Here is a 21,028-nt window from a genome sequence, read left to right as displayed (position 1 = left end):
CCGTGCTATTCCCAGGGCGAGAACTGCTCCCGGCCTTGGCTTTCATCTCTTCAAAGCCGCCTGCCTCCTACTAGATGGAGAGTCTTGGCACTAGGCGATGAGGCGGGGGCGAAAAAAAAATGGGGGGGTAACAAGGGGGTGGGGGGGCGAAAAAAAATCGGGGAGGAGGGGCGAATGGGCCTTTGCCCGTCACTTTCTCCGGGACTGAAATTTATCCGTGTTCTAAGCTATGTTTTTTTAGTTACTGGCTAATTTAAGGGGTTTGGGGGCGGAGCTAAAGTCTGTTATTTGTGGGAAAATGTGAGTTTTTTTTGTGTGTGTTTTGGGGGTGCTTGATTAAGCGTGTCGACAAATCGCTTTAAATTTATACGCATTGGAAGCCAATTCTTACGTGTGGAAAAAAGTCACTATTATGTCATATTATTTTGGGATGGAAAGATGGTATTTTCGTTCAGATTTATTTTAGGCCTATTTTTTTTGGGTGAAAAAATATTTTTTCGGTGTTTTGCTTAAAAAAAAGTTCATTTTTTTAATTGAACAACCATACAAAAATTGACACTTGATTTATTATAGTTAAGTAAATTAACTCTTTGGCCACAGTTGGCGTCCAAGCAGTTTAAAGTGGAAGTTTGGCAGCTAATGAAAACGATAAAAAAATAGCATCATGTGATCATCTAGCATTTAGACAGGGAGGGTTGGCAGATATATTTCAATTAAACTGTTTTTAGTACCTTTTAAAAGACCAATGCGTCGACGATGTCACTTCTAGTCGCAGCAGCCCACCTTCCCCGCCACCTGCTGCCGCCTCTCCCCGTCCCGCCGCACTCCCCTTTGCCGCCCTCCCTCCCAGTGTCATATCTCTATCCCTCATGCCCCACCAGAGTCGGCTCCAAAATGCAAGCTTGGCCAAGTTTCCTGCCTGGGGCGTCCAATTTACTATGGCAGGATCGAGTAAGGGGGGGGGAGTTGGCGTTTTGGGGGGGCCAAAACGAGGAAGTGAATTGCTTCTCGTCTCCATTGTGTCCTCCAACACTGCAGTGTCGTCATTTTCCCACTGAGAAAACTGCAAAGCCTGGAAAAGAGACGCAGACTAATCCGCGCCTTTGAAATTAACACTACAGTAATCCCTCGTTTATTGCGCTCGATAGGTTCCGAGATCTGCCGAAATAGGTGATTAGGCGCCATGTTGGGACAGTGTTTTGATGGTCTTGGGCTTTTAAAACCAGCTTTGTACTTTTATTTAACTCTGAGGGTAGATTCTAACCCCTAGTGGCCAGGGAAATACTCTACAATTGCGATTTAGCTTTTTTTCGTCCCGTTTCATGTTTGTATTATTGTAACCGAAACGTAAAAGAGCCGTTCAAGTAACCGAAATGTAAGAGCCGTTCAAGTAATGTAATGTAAAAGTGCCGTTCAAGTAACTGAAATGTAAAAGCCGTTCAACTAAGCGAAATGTAAAAGAGCCGTTCGAGTAACCGGAATTTAAGAGCCGTTTAAATAATGAATTCTAAAAGAGCCGTTCAAGTAACCGAAATGTAATAATCAAGTAACTGAAATGTAAAAAAGAGCCGTTCATGTAACCGACATTTTTAAAGAGCCGCTCATGTAACCGACATTTTTAAAGAGCCGTTCAATTAACCGAAATGTAAAAGAGCCGTTCATTTAACCGAAACGTAAAAGAGCCGTTCATGTAAACCGAAATGTAAAAGAGCCATTCAAGTAACCGAAATGTAAAAGAGCCGTTCATGTAACCAAAATTTTTAAAGAGTCGTTCATGTATCCGAAATGTAAAAGAGCCGTTCATTGAAACGCCGTTTTTTTTTCCGACTCCTTCCTCACAAATTGTATTTGCTAGAAATAACGCCATTTTTTTCCAACCTCCTTTTTTTTTTTTGCCTGCTGATGTCACCGGCATGAGAACAAGGCCTTGTTTTCCTTTTTTTTTAGCTCCCCCCCTCAGCAGTCACTTGATGCGGGATGATGAAACCCACTTAGATATCTAGCAAGAATATATTAGTTCCTCTGACGAGCTCGCCCGGCGTTTGCCGTTTCTTTTGATCACGGCGCCGTTTCTTTGGCTGTGGAAGGAAGGCGCCGGCTTCCCTCGCGGGATGCGCCCGTTAAATAAATGAGCTATACCGTCCTATTACCATCAGCGCATGAGTTGAAACAAAAGCCGGCCGGGGTTGGAAACGAAAAGGTTGGCCGCCGCTCGTTTAAACGCCGCTTCAATAGAAAAAAAAAAACTCAAACCTGGCGGGCAAGCGTCCAAAGCAACGGGGGTCGTCAACTTCCCTCCAGGGGAGGCCGGCAGGTGAAGCTTTTTATGTCCCGCGGTGGCGCTACATCACACGATCGGCTTTGAGCTGACCGGCATCAAACAACGCATCAAAAGCTACAGATCAATCCGTTCCGCCTCTGTACGTGAGATGAAAGACGGCAGAGCGGAAGCTTGCGTCATTAAGTATAGCCAATCATTTTTTTTCCGCCTTCAAATGAGGTTATTCAGATTTTTTCATACGAAACGTACAAAAAAACGAGCAAAAAATATAGCAAAACAATCAACAGCATTATGAAAAATAGATCAAAATATGATACTAACTATGATGTCCTCCACCTATGAGACTTTGATTTGTCCTCCATTAAAGTCCCCGTTTTTTTCCATACTAAATAATACATCAAATTCTCTTAAAAACATAAAATTAAGGCCCACATACATCCAAAACAATTAAGATTACTGTAGTGAATACCCGTTGTTGTTATCATGTGATGAGTCGCGACACAAATTTCAAATAGCACATAAAACCCCCAAAAAACAGATATTTTGACATCCCGGACCAAACCGGTTCTGAATAGTCATCCATGCTTGTTTGTCTCATGCTATCATAACCACTAGATGCTAGTTAGCATGACATATTAAGCTAGTTTGTTGTTGTTTTGATATCTTTAGCGTCCAATGACTTTGTTTTCACGTGTCGCAGCTGTCCAGGTTTTGTACCCGTGGCGTCAGGTGCGCCAAACACCACCACTACGCGGCTTAAGGACCCTGTTTTTGTTGTGTTCCCCAAAGCCAACATTAGCATGTCTTTACAACTAGCAGGCGTCCTCCATGTTGTATACATACTCTCATTGTTTTGTTGGTATTGAAGCACGCTTTGCCCACGCAATTGTAAGCAAGCGCTGGGGTAATTGACAAGGGGGCGGAGTTATAGCGTGTTCAGATGACCTCCTTTAGGAGCTTCTTCGGGTTTGTGAAGGGGGAATAAAGATGGAGGTTAGGCAGTGGGAGATGGAGGATGTGAATAGGTTAGCGTAGCTTGTTTTAGGAGCGATTCCAGGTGGATTTTTAATCTATTTTCGTAACATTTGTAGATTGATGGGCTCTGTTTACTGGTCGGACAGTTTTTATACATGTTAATCTGAGAATTTTTCGATTTGACAGCCTGAGATTAGATAATTTAAGGGAAAACAATGATTTTTATTGACAATTAATACATTATAGTTATTTTTACACTACTTAATGTTGCTGCTATGTTGAGTGTGTTCACCTTTGACCCCCAAAAAAGTTATTTTTGGATTAAATGGGAATATTTGCTGTCAAGAGCCTGAAATCAGGTCAATTTATGTCAATTATTATTATTATTAATGCTTTTATGGTCAAATAGTTTTAGATTTTTTTCTTGTTTTTTGTGTATCTGATATATACAAACTATTAGTATTACTTATTTATATTAGCATACCATTCCCCAATAATAATCCAGGAATATTTACACTCAAGTTAATTCAACCAATCACTCGTCACTAGGATCAATTTAGAGTGTCCAATCAGCTTCCCATGCATGTTTTTCTAACATGAGGGTAAGCAGAGTACCCGCAAAAAATCCACACAGGCCCGGGATAACATGCAAACACATGTGAACCAAACTGGATTTGAACCCTTGTCCCCAGACTTGTGAGCCCCACCCGCTAACCTCTTGTTCAAAATGGCCATATCACATGATCTCTAAATGGCCCACCAGGTCTTTAAATTAGGGGCGGAGCCTTCCTTTAACCATACCAGATCATTTGAGCCGGTCAGAAGGTGATGACACGTAAAGGTCACGACCCCCCAGGTCGGGACACAGGTGTCCCAGCACCTGAGGGGTCTCCTTTCCATAAGCCCCACCCACCTTGACATTACCCCTCCCCCCAAAACGCTCACTGAGCCACTAACGCCGATATTTTTGTCGTTTCTATTCCGGCTCGTCATGCGAGTGGCAGAGAGAGAGCATCCGTCTGTAAAAGTAGGTCAATGGCGCCTCGGCGTTCCCAAAAGAAAGACTCCCGGGCGAGCGAGGCGTCTGGCGTAAGGTGGCTTAGGCCGGCGCGCTCTTCTCGGCAGGTAGAGCGGCACAATGAGACCCCCGCCGGACGGCTTTTTCCCAACCCGTCAACGCTGAGCCCCCAAATCCAAAGTGACAGGCATTGACGCCCAGAATATACCTGGGCGCCAACTGCGAGTCGGCGCGGGGAAACGGGGAGCGCTATCTAGGCGGCGCAGGCAAATCGGCTCTTGGCCGTCACGTGCCGCCGGGGCGGCCATTTTGTGTCATTGCGCAATGGCAACAGGGAAAAAACCCTGATCAAAAAATTGCAATTTGGCTTTAATTTTATGGATATTTTTAGTGTTTTTTTTTTTATTTGATAGAAATTGTTAGCATTTGTTGGGCATTGTTTATCCTTAAAAGGGTTGCAGGGGTGCTGGAGCCACTCATAGCCAACAATTAGTCATAGCTAAGGTGAATTTAGAAGGCTAAACTAGCTTAGCATGCATGTTTTTGGGATGTGGGAGGAAACTGAAAATGCTAGGCGCTAATGATAAATGGGGCGTCGTTTCTATGAATACGGGCGATTTGAAGAGGAGCGAAAAGTCCAAGTGAAATTTGCCTCCTCCAACGAGCGAGTGAGTGAGTGAACGAACGAGCACGTGGTGGAGCTTTGCTGAGGAGATCCCAGTTAAGGCTCCCAGATTAACATTCCCCGTGCTTGAAGAGACGCTCTCCATCGCGCCAATTAAGCACTCATGCCGCCTAAATGCGGCTTATGCGCCCCCCGAGATTTCCATTTATTTCACATTGCCGTCGTCGGACGCGCGTGACCACATTTCAAGCGGCCGGATTGGATGGACGGGCCGACACGTCCTGTTACTTTTGTCCAATGGCGTCCAATCGTCTAGTAATGCTGTGAATTGAAATGTTTTGATATTTTTTTGTAACAGATGCCCTATATATGTGTATATATGTGTATATTTGTGTATATGTATATATATGTGTATATGTATATATATGTGTATATGTGTATATATATGTGTATATGTATATATATGTGTACATGTATATATATGTGTATATGTGTACATGTATATATATATGTGTACATATGTGTATATGTGTATATATATGTGTATATATATGTGTATATGTGTATATATATATGTGTATATTTGTGTATATGTATATATATGGTAATATGTATATATATGGTTATATGTATATATGTGTATATTTGTATATATGTATGTACATGTGTACATGTGTATATATGTATGTACATGTGTACATGTGTATATATGTATGTACATGTGTACATGTATATATATGTATGTACATGTGTACATGTACATACATATATATCATATCATTTCATTTTATTTTTATTGCTAGATTATAGAATCTAGATTATTAGCTAATATATTTGTGTTTTTACAATTTGTACTCCGTTGGAGTGAATGAACTATCATTGGGCTACATTATAGTTGCCGTATAGTTTATTAGCATTAGCTTCGGCAGGTTTTCTGTAACAAAGAAATGTGCTATTATTTTAACGCAAAAAAACATCTGCCCTTTTTTGACCTCTAATCCCCAAAAGTGTCCCAAATTTTCATCTCAAAATGTCTTTGCTAGGAAGTGAATTATGATTAGACTCAACTCTGCTCTATTTTAGTCCGTTTTGAGCCGCCAAGGCTATTTTAAACGTCACATTACTGCAAATCCAAATCCGTCGGGAGTTTACGACTTTTGACGCATTTTCCGCCAAGCGACCGGCCTCGGCCTTTGGTGCCGGCGCTCCCCCTCGGCGCCGACTCTCTCCACTAGCGTGCCGGATTTCTGATTAAAATGCGGAGGGTTGGGGGGGTGCTTTGGTGTCTCGGCGGCAGATGTAAATTTGTCTCCCGGGCAGGCTTTTCCTGTTATTCCTAGCCTCCTCCGCTCGGGTCCCGGCGCCGGGTTCCGCTCATTACGCCCCCCGGGCCGGCGGCGCTAGCTGGCGGCGGGGCTTTCTTCTGCGTTAATTGGGTTTGCTTACATTAAGCCCCCCGGACAAAGAAGCCAATAGATGCTTCCTTAGTTAGTGCTACTGCTGGGGTTCAAACCGCAGCACCCAATGCTAATTGCTTATTTATTTAAGCTTCCTCAGGTTGGTCTCTACTGGTTTTTAACTGGGTTTTGTGGCCAGGGGGGGAGGCGGCTCTTCTTTTTAATGCTGTCACACTTTTGCCTTAAAACCACAATTTTTTTGGATTTGTGTACTACTGTATTTTGGTCAATTGCTTAAATGCAATCCCATTCATTTTTGTAGTCAATAATGGCGTCTTCAATGACATCCAATGGGCCATTATACCAACAAAAAAATGCCCAAATCAGCAAAAAACGACCACCAAACTCATGAAATTCCCCCAAAACCAATGGGAAATCATTCAAAATTTACAAAAGCTCTTGAAATTCACCCAAAAACAATAAGAAATCATTCAAAATTCACAAAAACTCCAGAAATTCCCCCAAAACCAATACGAAATCATTCAAAATTCACAAAAACTCCTGAAATTCTCCCAAAACCAAAAGGAAACATTCAAAATTCACAAAAATTCTTGAAATTCCCCCAAAACCAGCAAAAAAACATTCAAAATTCATAAAATTTCTTGAAATTCCCCCAAAACCAGCAGAAAACATTCAAAATTCACAAAAAAACTAACCTTCTAGTACCCTAAAATGACAAGAAATTAACAACCATAAACATCCAATTCACCTAAACTAGCTTATCTTTCAGTAATATTGACAATGCTACATGCTAATGCTTTTGGAGTGGGCGGGGCAAATAAACAATTTTTTTGTTTTTATTGTCCTTGGGCTAATAAATCAATCATGCATTGACTAATTATGGATATATGTAGTTTGTGGCTAACAGGTGGTCGTAGTTCATTTCAATTCATTCCAACTAAGCAGCGATTGGTCACCCTTCAGTTGTCCAATCTCTAGGCTACAATTGACAAAAAAACATTGAATTTGGACATTCCTACGGAGCCTTGGTTGGCCCAAAAACAAGTATGGCGGCTCAGATGTGGTTTTCCAAAGGAAATTGATCGCGTGGAACCAAACTTGGCGAGAATATGGCGGCACGGGCAAAAACCACGCATTTGGCACATCGGCTTCATTCGGGGTGGGGAAGGAAACGCTGCGTTTGCTTCCCTTTTTTCTCTCTCGTCTTATAGTCGGCGTTTTTTTGCGTCAGGTCTTGAGTAACTGGCTTCCCCCATTTTGGCTTTTGTGTTCAATTATAACACTTGTGCTGAGTGGAATGGGGGGGGCCGGGGGTTGGTAATCACTTCCCACTTGTGTCATTTATATGCAACCAGGACTCGGTATGCCTACAGCTAAAAAAAAGCAGAAATAACTTCCTTTTTTTTAGATTGAGCCTGGAAAAAATGTGTTATGGTACAATTTTAACTAAAAAAATGGCTTAAAAATTATATGAAAAAGTCTCAGTTTGTTTTTATTCATGTTACAATCTCATTAAAAAAGTCAATATTTGATTTGCTCAGGAAAATGGACAGACTCTGCCATTCTTGTTGACAGTGGTGCTTTTATTTTGAAAGGAAACTGGATGAGTTGTTGTTTTTTAGGAAAGCTAAACTTCTATTATAATTGTAACCTGAAGGGTAAAGACATTTATGGACTGGAATCTTATTGGACAGCTGTGACAATAAGCGGCTTCTGTGGATGTGGTGGTGGTTTCCTTTAGGTGGCGCTGTTGTTTTCGAAATATGATGGGGTGTGTCTTGGGTTCAAGTGGGGACACTGGTGCTCAAAATAGGTCGTGTTGGTCTGGTTTTTGGGTTTAGAACTGGACTGTTTTAAAGGGATTGGTGCTCATAGTTTTGGTTGAGTCTTTGTCTTGGTTGAGTCTTAGTCTTGGTTGAGTCTTATTCTTGGTTGGGTCTTAGTCTTGGTTGCGTCTTAGTCTTGGTTGAGTCTTAGTCTTGGTTGAGTCTTAGTCTTGGTTGACTCTTTGTCTTGGTTGAGTCTTGGTTGAGTCCTAGTCTTGGTTAAGCCTCGGTTGAGTCCTAGTCTTGGTTAAGCCTCGGTTGAGTCTTGGTTGAGTCTTAGTCTTGGCTGAGTCTTGGTTGAGTCTTAGTCTTGGTTGAGTCTTAGTCTTGGTTGAGTCTTAGTCTTGCTTGAGTCTTAGTCTTGGTTAAGTCTTAGTCTGGGTTGAGTCTTAGTTGAGTCTTAGTCTTGGTTAAGTCTTAGTCTGGGTTGAGTCTTAGTTGAGTCTTGGTCTTGTTTTGGTAATTGGTTTAGACCACCAAAAATCTTGATCTTGACTTGACAGGTTTTGGTCAAGGCTTGATTAAGTTTTGGTGTTAGCTTCCAGGAGTCATTTTGACCCAAGTGAAGCCTGATTTGGGGCAAAAACTGCTTGGGTTTTTGTTTAGACTCCTCAAAAATTTGACCTTAAGCCAAGAAAATCCTGACATGGTCAAGTAAGTCTCAGTCATATTTCGGTCTTACTCCCAAAAGCCACCTTGACCTGATCTCAACCCAATTTACAGCAAAACCAGGTTCAGTCTTTGTCTTGATCTGAGTTTTGACACTAAAAATGAACTTCACCAAATTTCAGGAAAGTCCTAATTGGATTTTGGTCATGGCCTTGTTTCAATTTTCCTCTAGACTCCCAAGCGTCCTACTCTTAGCTAAATTTAAATTATTTACAATACTGGCAAGTCTTGTTCTTAGTCCCAAAACCCTTTGATCAAATATCATCTAGTGTTGGTCTAGTCTATCTAGTCCTGGTTTTATTTGAGCCTCCATCTTACTCTGAACTTAAAACATCAATGATTCCTGACTCCGGGCAAGTCTCGGTCAGGTCTGCTTGGTGGTCTTGGCCCGATTCTTGATGCTATCTTCCAAAGCTAGCCAATCCTTCAACTCTTTCATCTTGCCCCAATGGCGGCATAGACTAATGACCCCACTGACTTTGGGTTCAGAAAAACTGCTTTTTTTCCAGACAGTACGAAAAGAGGGAGGGTGGAGGAGGGCGCACCCATTTTTCTTCCAGCGGTAATGAGCGAAATGTGGCGGCGGCGGCGGCGTGCGGTCACGGGAGCCGCTACGCCTCACGCTAGCGGCGTCGGGTTCCCGCCTGGGACCTTCCCAGAAGGTGGGGGGTCTTAACGCCGTGCCAGCCCGCGAGGGGTTCTGGGAAAGGCACGCATTCCACCCGGCACCAATGTTTGCACGCGTGCCGCCATTGGACGAGCCGGAGACGGCTAGCCTTGGCCGCTAAGCGCTTTGGAATGTCGCCTTGGCGCTAGCTACAACACCAAAACAAAAGACAACTTTGTTGCTGTAGTATCGTAACTGGTCGCCTGGGGCGTCCTATACTTTTTAGGCAAATAAATGTCTGCTCAAATTGAGGCCCCGCCCCCCTGGTGTTAGTGTAATTAGCTGAGTTGATAGATTAGGGATTCCTGACCTCAGGAAATGACTCGGTTTTACTTAAGTGGGAGAAAAATTAGGGGTGTTAATCACCCATTTTGGACTGAGACCATTCTGATAGAATTTTTGTTGGTAGTAATTGGTTATTTTTAGGTTTGTTGTTTGGGTTTGAATGGGAAGCATTGTTTTTGGAGGGATAAAAATATTTCAAAATGATGTTTATTGACTTTATGGTTGTCATAAACTGATTTTTTGCATATGAAATGAGCCATAACAAAATTAGCACTACTTAATGAATGAATAATTTTCACAAACATGTTTTTTGGAGGTAATGTGGTGCTTTTACTTATTTTTTTAGGTGTATAAAGTGAGTTTGGGTACATTTTTGTGGAAAATTTGTGGCAAAAAGATGCTAATTTACATAGGCGAATGAATGGGGATTTCCACTGTGTTAGCATTTAGCTAACGGGCATTTTACTATGTGAAAAAAACATCCAAATTTGATTTTTTTTTGTACAGACCCTTCAAAATCTGTCAAAATACTCACTTTGCATTAAATTGCAATTCAATTTTGCTTTAATATCAAAGCGCTTCACCCAAATGGACCTCCATTTTTTCTTAAATTTGCCAAATTTTTAAAAAGTTAATGTTCAAAATACAGGAATATGACTGGAAAACTGAGTGTAAATTGGCTGTGTTTTTTTTTTATGGAAAATGACTGGAAATTCGCAACCAGTGCGCTTTTGTTCTTTGTGTTTTTTTTCTTCCCACTTTGCGTGGGCTCCTTGAGGTGGTCCCAGATAGGCCCGGGCCAGGGCCAGGGTCTGGCCTCCATTTGCGTGTCTGAGCGCTACCATGTGTTGAATGAAGGCTGTCCAAGCGTGTAAAGACTGTTTTGTAGCCGTCCACCACTTTTCAGGCTTTGGCTTGGAAACGCTTTGAGCTGTCAGAAAAGTAACAAGCCTGGCTGGTGTGAGTCAGCCATGATATTAGGAAGGAAGGAGTTGATTCCAGACGTTTCTCTCTCTCTCTCTCTTTCTCTCTCCCTTTCTCTCTTCCCATGCCTCCCCCACCTTTCTCATCCTGGCTAACGTCCCCCCCGGCCTGCTCTTGCTCTGTAATCAACTCCCCTTATTCACTGGCTAATGACCGCCTTTGATCTTCCAGCTGAAAGACCCCTCGCTTTTTTTTCCTTTTTTTTTTGCATCTTGCGCTCCTTTGACTTTCCTTTTTTTTCTTCTCCCTACAGTGCTGAGTTGAGTGGCGGTCCCCTGTGAATTTTTACATTCATTTTATCAACATTTTTTATTTTATTTTTTATTCCTTCATTTTGAAATTTTGATTGACATTTATTTTATTTGTCATTCCTTTATTTTGAAATTTCTATTAACATTTTTTGTTTTATTTTTCATTCCTTCATTTGGGAATTTTGATTAACATGTTTTATTTAGTTTTTCATTCCTTTATTTTGAAACTTTTATTAACATTTTTCATTTTAATTGTCATGCCTTTATTTTGAAATTTTTATTAACATGTTTTATTTTAGTTTTCATTCCTTCATTTAGAAATTATGATTAACATGTTTTACTTAGTTTTTCATTCCTTTATTTTGAAATTTTGATTAAGCAGTTTTATTTTGTTTTTCATTCCTTTATTTTGAAATTTTAACATTTTTTTTCCTTAATTTTTAAATTTTATTTTAAAAAAGAATTCTATTTATTCATTTTCTGAACCACTCTATCCTCACTAGGGTCGCGGGGGGTGCCGAACCCTACCCCAGCTGACTTTAGGTAGAAATTCAAGGGGATTAGTGGACAGCCAATCACAGGACACCAACAACTATTCACATTTAGACTCAATTTAACGGTTTTAATTAGCTTAGCATGCCTGTTTTTAAAATGTGGGATGGAACTGGAGTACCTAGAGAAAACCCACCAAGGCCTGGGAAGAACATGTAAACTCAAAACTGGGATTTGAACCCAGGTGCACAGAGTTGTGAGGCCAAAACTCTAACCACTTATCCACCTGGCTGCCTGATTTGGATACATAATATAAAAAAGTAATTATTTTAGTTGACGGTGTACTTTTTTTGTGTGTGTTGTCCCAACCGCAGTCCAACAAAGTTCCGGTGGTGCAGCCGTCCCACGCCGTCCACCCTCTCACGCCGCTCATCACGTACAGCGACGAGCACTTTGCCCCGGGTTCTCATTGCGGCCATCACCCTCAGGATAACAAACCACAAGGTACGTCCTAGCTAGCGCCTGTTACGTCATTTGTTCATTTTGCCATGAACCCGGGGATCGAACCCTTGACCTCAAAACTGCGAGGCATTCCAACCACCCAAATTAGCGAAAAAAAATTAAGGTATTGTTTTTTTTTTTAAATAATAATTCAAATATCAAGATAAAATTGCAAAATCAATTTTGATATATTTTGTTAATTTTTAAAAAAATATGTACTTTTAAAAATTATGTTAAAATAATATATGCATATATATGAAAAGTAGTATTATATTTATTATATTCCTTAAAATTAATAGTTTGAAAACATGTTCTATAAAAAATATACTCTTAAAAAGAGGGATTTAAATTGAAAATAAATAACAAAATAAATAATTTACTGCTTTTTAAATGAAAATAAGAATATTTACCTTTTTTATTTTGTGTAAAAATCATAAAAAATTACTCTTTCCTAATGCATAAAATATATATGTATAATTAATTCAGAGATGAACAGTAAAATAACATTGAAGTTTTTTCATTGGACGAAAATAGTCACTTGCCCTTTAAAGGATCTTAAATCACCCAAAAAAATGAAATAACTCAAAATAGCCAAAGTAAGAGAAAAAAAACACAATTATTCCCTTCTTTTGACATTTTTCATGTTGAAAGAGAAGCAAAAAAGTCTAAAAATAAACCCAAGTGTACTTTGGCGTCAGCTGTCAAAAACCTCCCAACTTGTCACGTGCCAGCCATCTTTTTTTTTCCTATTTTTTTGACGTCTGCTCCCGTTTGTCTTTCTTTTCCGTTCTTCTTTTTTACTTGAAAAGCGTCAGAGTGATCCAAGGAGCGGGTTCAGAGGGAGCGTCTATAAATAAAGAGTAGAACGCCAGATGAAGGCGAGCGACGCAGACATCGAAAGAAAAATAAAATAAAAAAAATAAAAGGCGCTTGCTCCACATCTGTCAAAAAACTCGGGCTTGGGAGACGTTCGACACGCGAGAAGTCGTTGGCACGACACAAACATCCTTTTTATTTCACCTGTCAAACTTGAAGGATGACGCTAGAGCAAAAAAAATCATCAAAAATATAGATTTTCTTTAAAAAATGCACCAAAAAGCACAAAAAACTGTTTTAAGGAATTGGCCAATATTCAAATTCAATTTTTTAGAGTTCAATATCCTGCTTTAGCCAAAATGACATTTTATTTTATTGATTTTTGGTAAACTGGAGTAAAATACCACTTTTAGATGGTTAGCATACCGGCTAGCTACCCTTAGCACAGGAACCAAAACAACATCATCATATATTTACCCCAATATTTTAGAAAATTCCATATTTGAACATTTTTATGTAGCAGGCTCAACCAAAGTTTCCCAAAAAAAAAAAACAGTGCGACTTATAGTCCAGAAAATACGCCAAGTGCGAACAAAGGGTTAATTATTCCCTTCCATGCATGTGTGGGAAGCAAAATGAGTACCTAGAGTAAACCCACACAAGCCCAGGAAAAACATGCAAACTCCATACAACCCGGGACTGGTCTGGAATCGTACCCACGACCCTAAAACTGCGAGCCAGGGTCACTAACCACTTTCCCGTTTAAAAAAAAAATTGGAATTCACAACATTTTACCTTCCAAACATCGTAATTAATAAAGTAAGACCTAAACACATCCTTTAATCAAGTTTAAGCCCCGCCTCCTGCACTTTGATCCGCTCATTACTGATCAAGAACAATCGGCGATCTGCTCATTATGGGATGTCGGATGGGTAGGACGCTAAAACGCTGACTCCAATGGGCGAGATGGCGATAATTAGCCACATTTGGGGCCCTAGCGACAAGGTTAACGCGCCTCGGGAAGCCTCAACTCGGGGCGGGGGTGGATTAACGGGCAGGGGGTCGCCCCCCCCTCCCTCGGAGGAGAAAGAACCCCTCGGACCACAAAGATGGGGGATTAGCGTATGCGGCTAATCCGTCGCTATTCGCCGTCTCGGTGTCGGTGTCCGCGTGCGCTTATTATTGTCCGTGTCAAGAGCGCTAGCTAGCTAGCGCCAGATTTAGCGTCTTGGGTAAACGGGAGAGTTGGCTTTTGGGTTTTGTTCACTTCAGCATTTTTTTTTTTTACAAGGATTTAATCCATGTGTTACAAGAATGTTTTTTTAAGGGTTGATAACAGGGGTGTCGGAGGTAGATTAGCTCCCAACTCACCGGAGGCGATAGAAATGGAAAATGAATCGTTGATTTTGATGGACAGTTGGGGTATGAATATGGAATGCCAGAGATTTTTGGGTGTTTTGGTTGAGTCAGACCTAAAAAAAGAAGACTAAATGTGCTTGTTACTGCCAAAAAAATGGAATTAAGGGGCTTGTGTCTCAATGAAGACTTGCTAAATTAATCCATGTGTTTGTTTTTAGCAGGTTGGATTGGTGGCAACCAATTTCTCTCAAAAAATAGCAAATCTACATTTTTTTTTTTGAAATTTGAACTGAGCCATCCAATATTAAAGTCATCTAAGAGGGTTTTGAGAGAAAATTAGTTTTTTGTGTAGTAAAAAATAAGGTTGAAGACAAATTATGTTACCAAAAAATTATAAATAAACAAAATTGTGATAAATTGGGCTCTCTTGATTGTGATTTTCTTGATTTCTTTCTTCTACAAAGTTTGTTTCACGAGTGCAAATATCGTATAAAAATGTATTGTATATGAATTTTTTTGCAATATATTTATGGATTAATTTCATTTAAATTAGAAAATGTGCTAAATGCTAAGCTAAGTGCTTCTCTATTGTCACTGAATGCAAAGTTTTTTTCACTAGTGTAAATATGGTAGTATAAAAACATTGTATATGATTTTTTTTTGCAATATAATTATGGATTATTTTCACTTCTATAAGAAAATGTGATCAATTCAACTGGTGTGAGTTGTGAAATTGTTTTGTGTTGTAGCACTGTCTCGGCATCATCCGGGTCCAGACATGGCCAACTTCTACTCGCTGTCTCCAGGCGGAGTGGGACAGCTAACGCCACCACTGGGATGGTCAGTTTATCTCTCATGATTTTTTTAATTAATTTTTACAGTGTTACTTCATTCAAGCTTCATGAACCAGGATTTGTTTGGTTGGCACTTTGTCAACATAAGGCAAGGGACTTTATAGATCTAAAACAACGTTTATTTTAGCTTTTTTAATATATTTTCAGATTTTACAAAATAATTTTTGAACTAAAAACTGGAAAAAAAAATTAAAAAATGACAATTATTGATTTAAAAGGGATAAAATCAGGAAATTTAATATACATCTATACTCTTCATTTTAATTTCATCCTAAAACAGAAAGTCAGCACTCATGATTGACTTTCCCGGGCCACACAACATGATGCAGCGGGCCAGATTTGGCCCCCCAACCGCCACTTTGACACACATGCTTTATTATATATTTTTTTTCAAACTTTTATATTTACTTTTAGATTTTACAAAATGATTTTTGAACTAAAAAACCCCAAAAATGGATTAAAAATGACAATTATTGATTTAAAAGGGCTAAAATAAGGAAATTTAATATACATCTATACTCTTCATTTTAATTTCATCCTAAAACAGAAAGTCAGCACTCATGATTGACTTTCCCGGGCCACACAAAATGATGCGGCGGACCAGATTTGGCCCCCGGGACGCCACTTTGATACACGTAAACATGTTTGTTGGCGTTCCAGGTTCTCCCACCACATGGTCCCGGGTCCACCGGGTCCCCACGCCACGGGGATCCCTCACCCGGCCATCGTCAACCCGCAAGTCAAACACGAACCCTTACACGAAACGGACATCATGCACATGTGAGTCCTCTCCCCCTCGTTTGGGTATTTGCCGTTTGGCTAGTCGCCTCCAGTGGGCGTGGCCAATTCAATAAAATATAGTCATGGTGTTTTTGGACTTTCCAGGAAACCACAACATGAACAGAGGAAGGAACAAGAGCCCAAAAGACCGCACATCAAGAAACCCCTCAACGCTTTTATGCTCTACATGAAGGAGATGCGCGCCAATGTAGTGGCCGAGTGCACGTTGAAAGAAAGCGCCGCCATTAATCAGATTTTGGGGCGCCGGGTAAGTCAAATCAGCCATTTTTTTGTATATTTTTTACTTTTATTTTTTACAATGGACTATTAGAGCTAAATTGAAGGTAAAATGATGAAGGATAAGATTTTTAGAGGTCAAAAATGGGATGTAAATGTGGTTTTTGGTAGAAAATTTTGTGTAATTTTGATTGGTTGCGACTGGAAAAGTTTTCTAACCTGCCACCAGAATAGGATTTATATATATATTTTTTAAATTCTTAAGTTTTAAACTATTTAACTCGATTTTTGTAAAAGTAGCCCATAAAAAATCACATAAAAAGTCGATTTTTCTAATCTAATCCAAATAAAGTTCAAATAAAATAGAAATAAAATTAAATAGGTAAAAAAAATAATAGAATTTTTTAGTCACGTTTAAGTTAAAATGTTTTTATTCAGAGTGGCCTTCATAATTTTTAGTGTTACCGTATTTGTCAGACTATAAGTCGCACTAAGGTATAAATGGCAAGTTTTTATTTGATCAAAAACCAAGAACAAATGTAGTAAAATAGACAGCAACAGGCTAAATAGCCATCCCTTAATTTTACAATTTTTTTATATAACTATTGCCTGAAAAAAAATAAAAAAAATAACAGGCTTCCATGTTTCAGAAAGAAAAAATGATATATAAGTCGCGCTTGAGTATTAGTGACAGGTTCTATCTGCGACTTATAGTCCAGGAAATAGTCTTATGTCATTTTTTTGTACTTGAACGTTGCCTTTACTTTTAAAGATGAAAGAAAAATCCTTAAAGTGACAAGTTTTCTTCTTTCTTTTTTTTTTTGGGGGGGGACGCAGTGGCACGCGTTATCTCGGGAAGAGCAGGCTAAGTATTACGAGTTAGCCCGCAAGGAACGACAGCTCCACATGCAACTCTACCCGGGCTGGTCTGCGCGAGACAACTATGTAAGTACCAAAAGTACAGCTCTGAAAAGGTGCCATGATGTCTGTGAGTGTGCGAGTGTATTTGTGTGAGTATGAACCTGATACAGGTGCTTTAAAAAAAGAAAAAAAGGAATAAAAACAATAGAGGTACCTCCATATTTGCTTTTTATAGCTAATTCTAGCGCTAGTTTCCGTCTTTACTTGCATATAAGCCGTATTTGTCTGACAAAATATGACAGAATCAAGAGTACGGCTTATATGTGCATAAAAAGTTGTATTTACTCGCATATAAGCCATATTTACTCGCATAAAAGCCATATTTACTCGCATAAAAGCCATATTTACTCGCATAAAAGCCATATTTACTCGCATAAAAGCCATATTTACTCGCAAATAAGCCATATTTGTCCGACAAAGAATGAAAAGTTGTATTTACTCGCATATAAGCCGCATTTTTTGGACAAAATATATGACGGAATTGAGGGTATGGCTTATATGCGCATGAAAAGTTGTATTTACTCGAACATAAGCCGCATTTTTTGGACAAAATATATGACGGAATGGAGGGTAAGGCTTATATTCGCATAAAAAGCCTTATTTACTCGCACATAAGCCGCATTTGTCAGACAAAAAATATGACAGAATCGAGGATACGGCTTAAATGCGCATAAAAAGTTGTATTTACTCGCATATAAGCCAAAAAATATGACAGAATTGAGGGTACGGCTTATATGCGCATAAAAAGACGAAAAACTGAAAGGCAACAAAGACCAAATACCATGATGCAAGAAAATGTGGACGATATGTTAATTTATTTTAAAATATAGAATAGATAAACAGATAAAACGCAAAAAAACTCACTTTTTGGTCAAATAAAGTCCAAAGAAAAGTTACTAAATTGTATCTATTTTTTAAACAAAGTTGCAAGCTTACAAAATGATCTAAAAATATATTAAAGGAGACTTTTTGGCTTTATTTTTTTTTCAAGATGGATGTCCTAACATTGCATGTTTTGTGTGAGAGTGAATGTGTGAGCATTGTGTGAGAGTATGTGAGAGAGAGAGAGAGAGAGAGAGAGCACCAACCTTTCTGAAAGTGTGGCTCCGGCACTCACGTTCACTCCACCACTGGCCCAAAAAAAATGAAAAACGAAAATTATGTGAAAATTTTTGGGGGAAAAAAGAGAAAAAGCGCTTTGTGGTGTTTATCTGCCTCCCCTCGGACATCGACGGCATCCTTCCTCCTTTCCTGCCTCGGCCGCCGCGCCGCCAAACACAAAAACGCTGAAAGACATTTCCGTTTTGGGATTTTGTCGATTCCTGATGTAATATTCGCCAGGGGGAGATGTGTAGGGAAGGTCAAAGGGCAAAGTCGTTGCTTAGTGACAGGGTCAAGTTCGTTCATTTTTTTGCATAAGAATTGGCTGTTTTGGACAGTGAAAATTTGTGAGGAAAAATGATAAGAAAATGTTGGGTTTCTATATTTTGGAAGAAAAAAATGGGATCTATTGTATATATTTTTTGTGGTATTTTTTTAACCCCTATTTTCTGATTTTTAAAAAGTACTTTGAGAGAGAATTTTTAAAAGAAAAATACATAGATTTTTTAGATTAAAAGATGTACTATCTAAGTAAAATTTGTTGATTTGGGGGGATTTTTAAAAGAAAAATATATTTTTTTTAGATTTAAAAACTACTTTGTAAGTAAAAATGGATTGTTGTGGGGTTTTTTAAGGAAAATTGAATTTTTAGATTAAAAAGATGTACTGTGTAAGTAAAAATTAATGATTTGGGGGGATTTTTTGGATGAAAGTTGTCTAATTTAGTATTTGGGTATAAAGTCATGTTTTTTTTAGATTTTTTTTTTATTGTAAAAGTAATTGTCCAATGAAAAGATGCATATTTGGTCAAAAAAGAAAAAGAAAAGTTTCATTTCCGTGGTTTTTTGTTTATTTGTCGGCGCGGCGGGGCTTTGCGGAATGAATGCCGGCGGGATGTCCGGCAGGGGATGAGTGAACATGACAGACAGTCAGCGATGGCGTCCATGGCGGCGGTGGCGGCCTGTCAGAGTGGTCTGGTGAGCGTGAGTGCTGGAGCCACACTTTATGCGTTCCTCTCTATATTTTTAGGGGAAGAAGAAGAAGCGGAAGCGGGAGAAGATCCAGGAGTCGGCCGCCGGTGAGCACTCACATTGCCACCAACTCCTTCCCATTCACCACCGCTAATCTGGCCACTTGACGGTCACAGCCGTCAATGGTACACTTGCGCTTCCCGCTCAAAAAGTAGATTCCCCTATTCAAAGTACTTGGTTTTTGCTGATACTTTGTTTTGACACTTTTTTTAAATTCTTTTTGAGCAATTATTTAAAGATTTACGATATAGATACCACAATGATGTCCCAGTTTCATTTTTGGTAGATTTTTTAATTATTTTCTGTAGATTTCTTTTTTTTATAATTTTTTGTTGATTTTTTTTTAAATAATTTTTTGTTGTTTTTTTTATAAATTTTTGTTGATTTTTTAAAATAATTTTTTGTTGATTTTTGGTCAATTTTTGTTGATTTCTGTCAATTTTTGTTGATTTATATCCTTTTTTTTGCAGGTACGGGCCAGAGAATGAAAACGGCGTACATCTGAGAAAATGGTAAGAAACTAACTCCTCCCTCTTTTCATATTATTACTTTATCAAGTCTTTAAAAAAAACTCAAAGCTAAACAGACTAATCCTTAAAAAAAACGTCATATCATAACCATTATGTCCATTAAAAAAAGTAGATATTTGACAATGTAATTTTTGGCAATTTTTAGAGGTACTTTTTTTTTGCCAAAGTTTGGAAATGGAGTTTGCGTTGTGATGTTATGCATTGTTTTTATGGAAATTAGGGTTCGAGTTGTAACTATTTGTCTTTGTGCTGTGGCTAACTGGAGTTAAAGTTTTGATAGTTTGCGTTCGTGTTTTGGCCAATTTTTGGGGGGTGCTTTTTTTCCCCCAAAAAAGTATTTGGAATTGGCGTTTGTGATGTGACGATTTGCATTCTTGTTATGGAAATTGGGAGTTGAATTGGAAGTATTTGTCTTTGTGTTTTGGGTAATTGGGGTTTGTTTTTGGAGAAATTACGGTTAACCTTGTTAGCCTAAAACTTTTTATCCAATTTTTAGGCGGGTCTTGGAATTGTTGTTCACATTGTGACAATTTGAATTGGAGTTATTGGTGTTGTGGCATCGTGCATGGGTGATTTTATTTGATTTTTGGTTCACTTTTTGAGCCGCATAGATCTAAATGGGGCCGAAACGCCTTGAAAAATATGTAGCGGTCCATTTCCCTGGGTGCCGGCCGACCGGCATCCTGTTATTCCGCCCCCAAATCCGCTCACTCGTGACTAATCTGCTCTTACGTCAAAAAAAGCGCCGCCACAAAGGTTTTCACCCCTCCGATCGATTTTGTGACCCACTATAGCTCCCCTAAATTGGACTGCTTTCCCATATTATATATTTTTTTTATCCCACCCCTCTTTTTTTTGCTCACAGTTGGCTTTCAAAGCGCTAAGAAGCCACTCTATCTCTGATCCAATAATTAGCAGCGGCGCGGCACGGCGGGACGGACGCCTGGCTTGATTCCCGGTGACAGCCCTTAAAGTCGGATGCATAATACCCGGGATCCTTGCCGGCAATTTATGCAGATCCCGCAGAGCCGAATTGGGGTTAGCGAGCGACCGAGTGGGAAGGGAAAGAAATATAAACAAACGCAAGAAATAATATAAAAAGTATGCGTGTCATTTTGACTGGACGCTGGTCATGTCACTTTTGGGTGCCATTGACTATGATGGATGTCTAATAGGGTCCTTGTTCTAATGGGTTTTTGGGTAGTAGATGTCCAATTTGTTTGAAGTGGGAGGTTGGCAGCCATTTTTTGTTGTCAATGGTAGGGAAAAATAATTGAATAAATATTAGATAAAGAATTGGAGAGGATGTTAGGAATGATGTTGTTAGAAAATAATTAATTTGGTTATTTTAATTGAAAAATGCGGCTAAAAATGTGAAAATTGTTTTAAAATTTTGATTAAAAAATT

General features: G+C 39.2%; 1 protein-coding gene across 4 annotated transcripts in view; it reads left to right on the top strand.

The window, feature by feature from the left end:
- lef1 (lymphoid enhancer-binding factor 1) overlaps window positions 1-21,028 on the top strand; it is a 38,315-nt gene that overhangs the window by 13,257 nt on the left and 4,030 nt on the right. The window contains exons 4-10 of one of the 4 annotated variants that reach the window (XR_013326733.1): window positions 11,866-11,995; window positions 14,917-15,007; window positions 15,682-15,801; window positions 15,907-16,069; window positions 16,876-16,983; window positions 19,096-19,216; window positions 19,562-19,603. Coding sequence is in view for 2 of the 4 variants with exons in the window: in XM_077719576.1 (XP_077575702.1) it covers window positions 11,866-11,995; window positions 14,917-15,007; window positions 15,682-15,801; window positions 15,907-16,069; window positions 16,876-16,983; window positions 19,090-19,138; window positions 19,562-19,596 (696 nt within the window). In the remaining 2 variants the exon portion in view is untranslated. Of the gene's footprint in view, window positions 1-11,865; window positions 11,996-14,916; window positions 15,008-15,681; window positions 15,802-15,906; window positions 16,070-16,875; window positions 16,984-19,089; window positions 19,217-19,561; window positions 19,604-21,028 lie in introns of all 4 variants that reach the window. The other 3 variants (XR_013326732.1, XM_077719577.1, XM_077719576.1) reach the window with 3 other exon arrangements.

This window comes from Stigmatopora nigra, chromosome 6 (assembly GCF_051989575.1).
Source record: "Stigmatopora nigra isolate UIUO_SnigA chromosome 6, RoL_Snig_1.1, whole genome shotgun sequence".
NCBI classification, from domain to species: domain Eukaryota; kingdom Metazoa; phylum Chordata; class Actinopteri; order Syngnathiformes; family Syngnathidae; genus Stigmatopora; species Stigmatopora nigra.
This window is presented reverse-complemented; position numbering and strand designations above follow the sequence as displayed.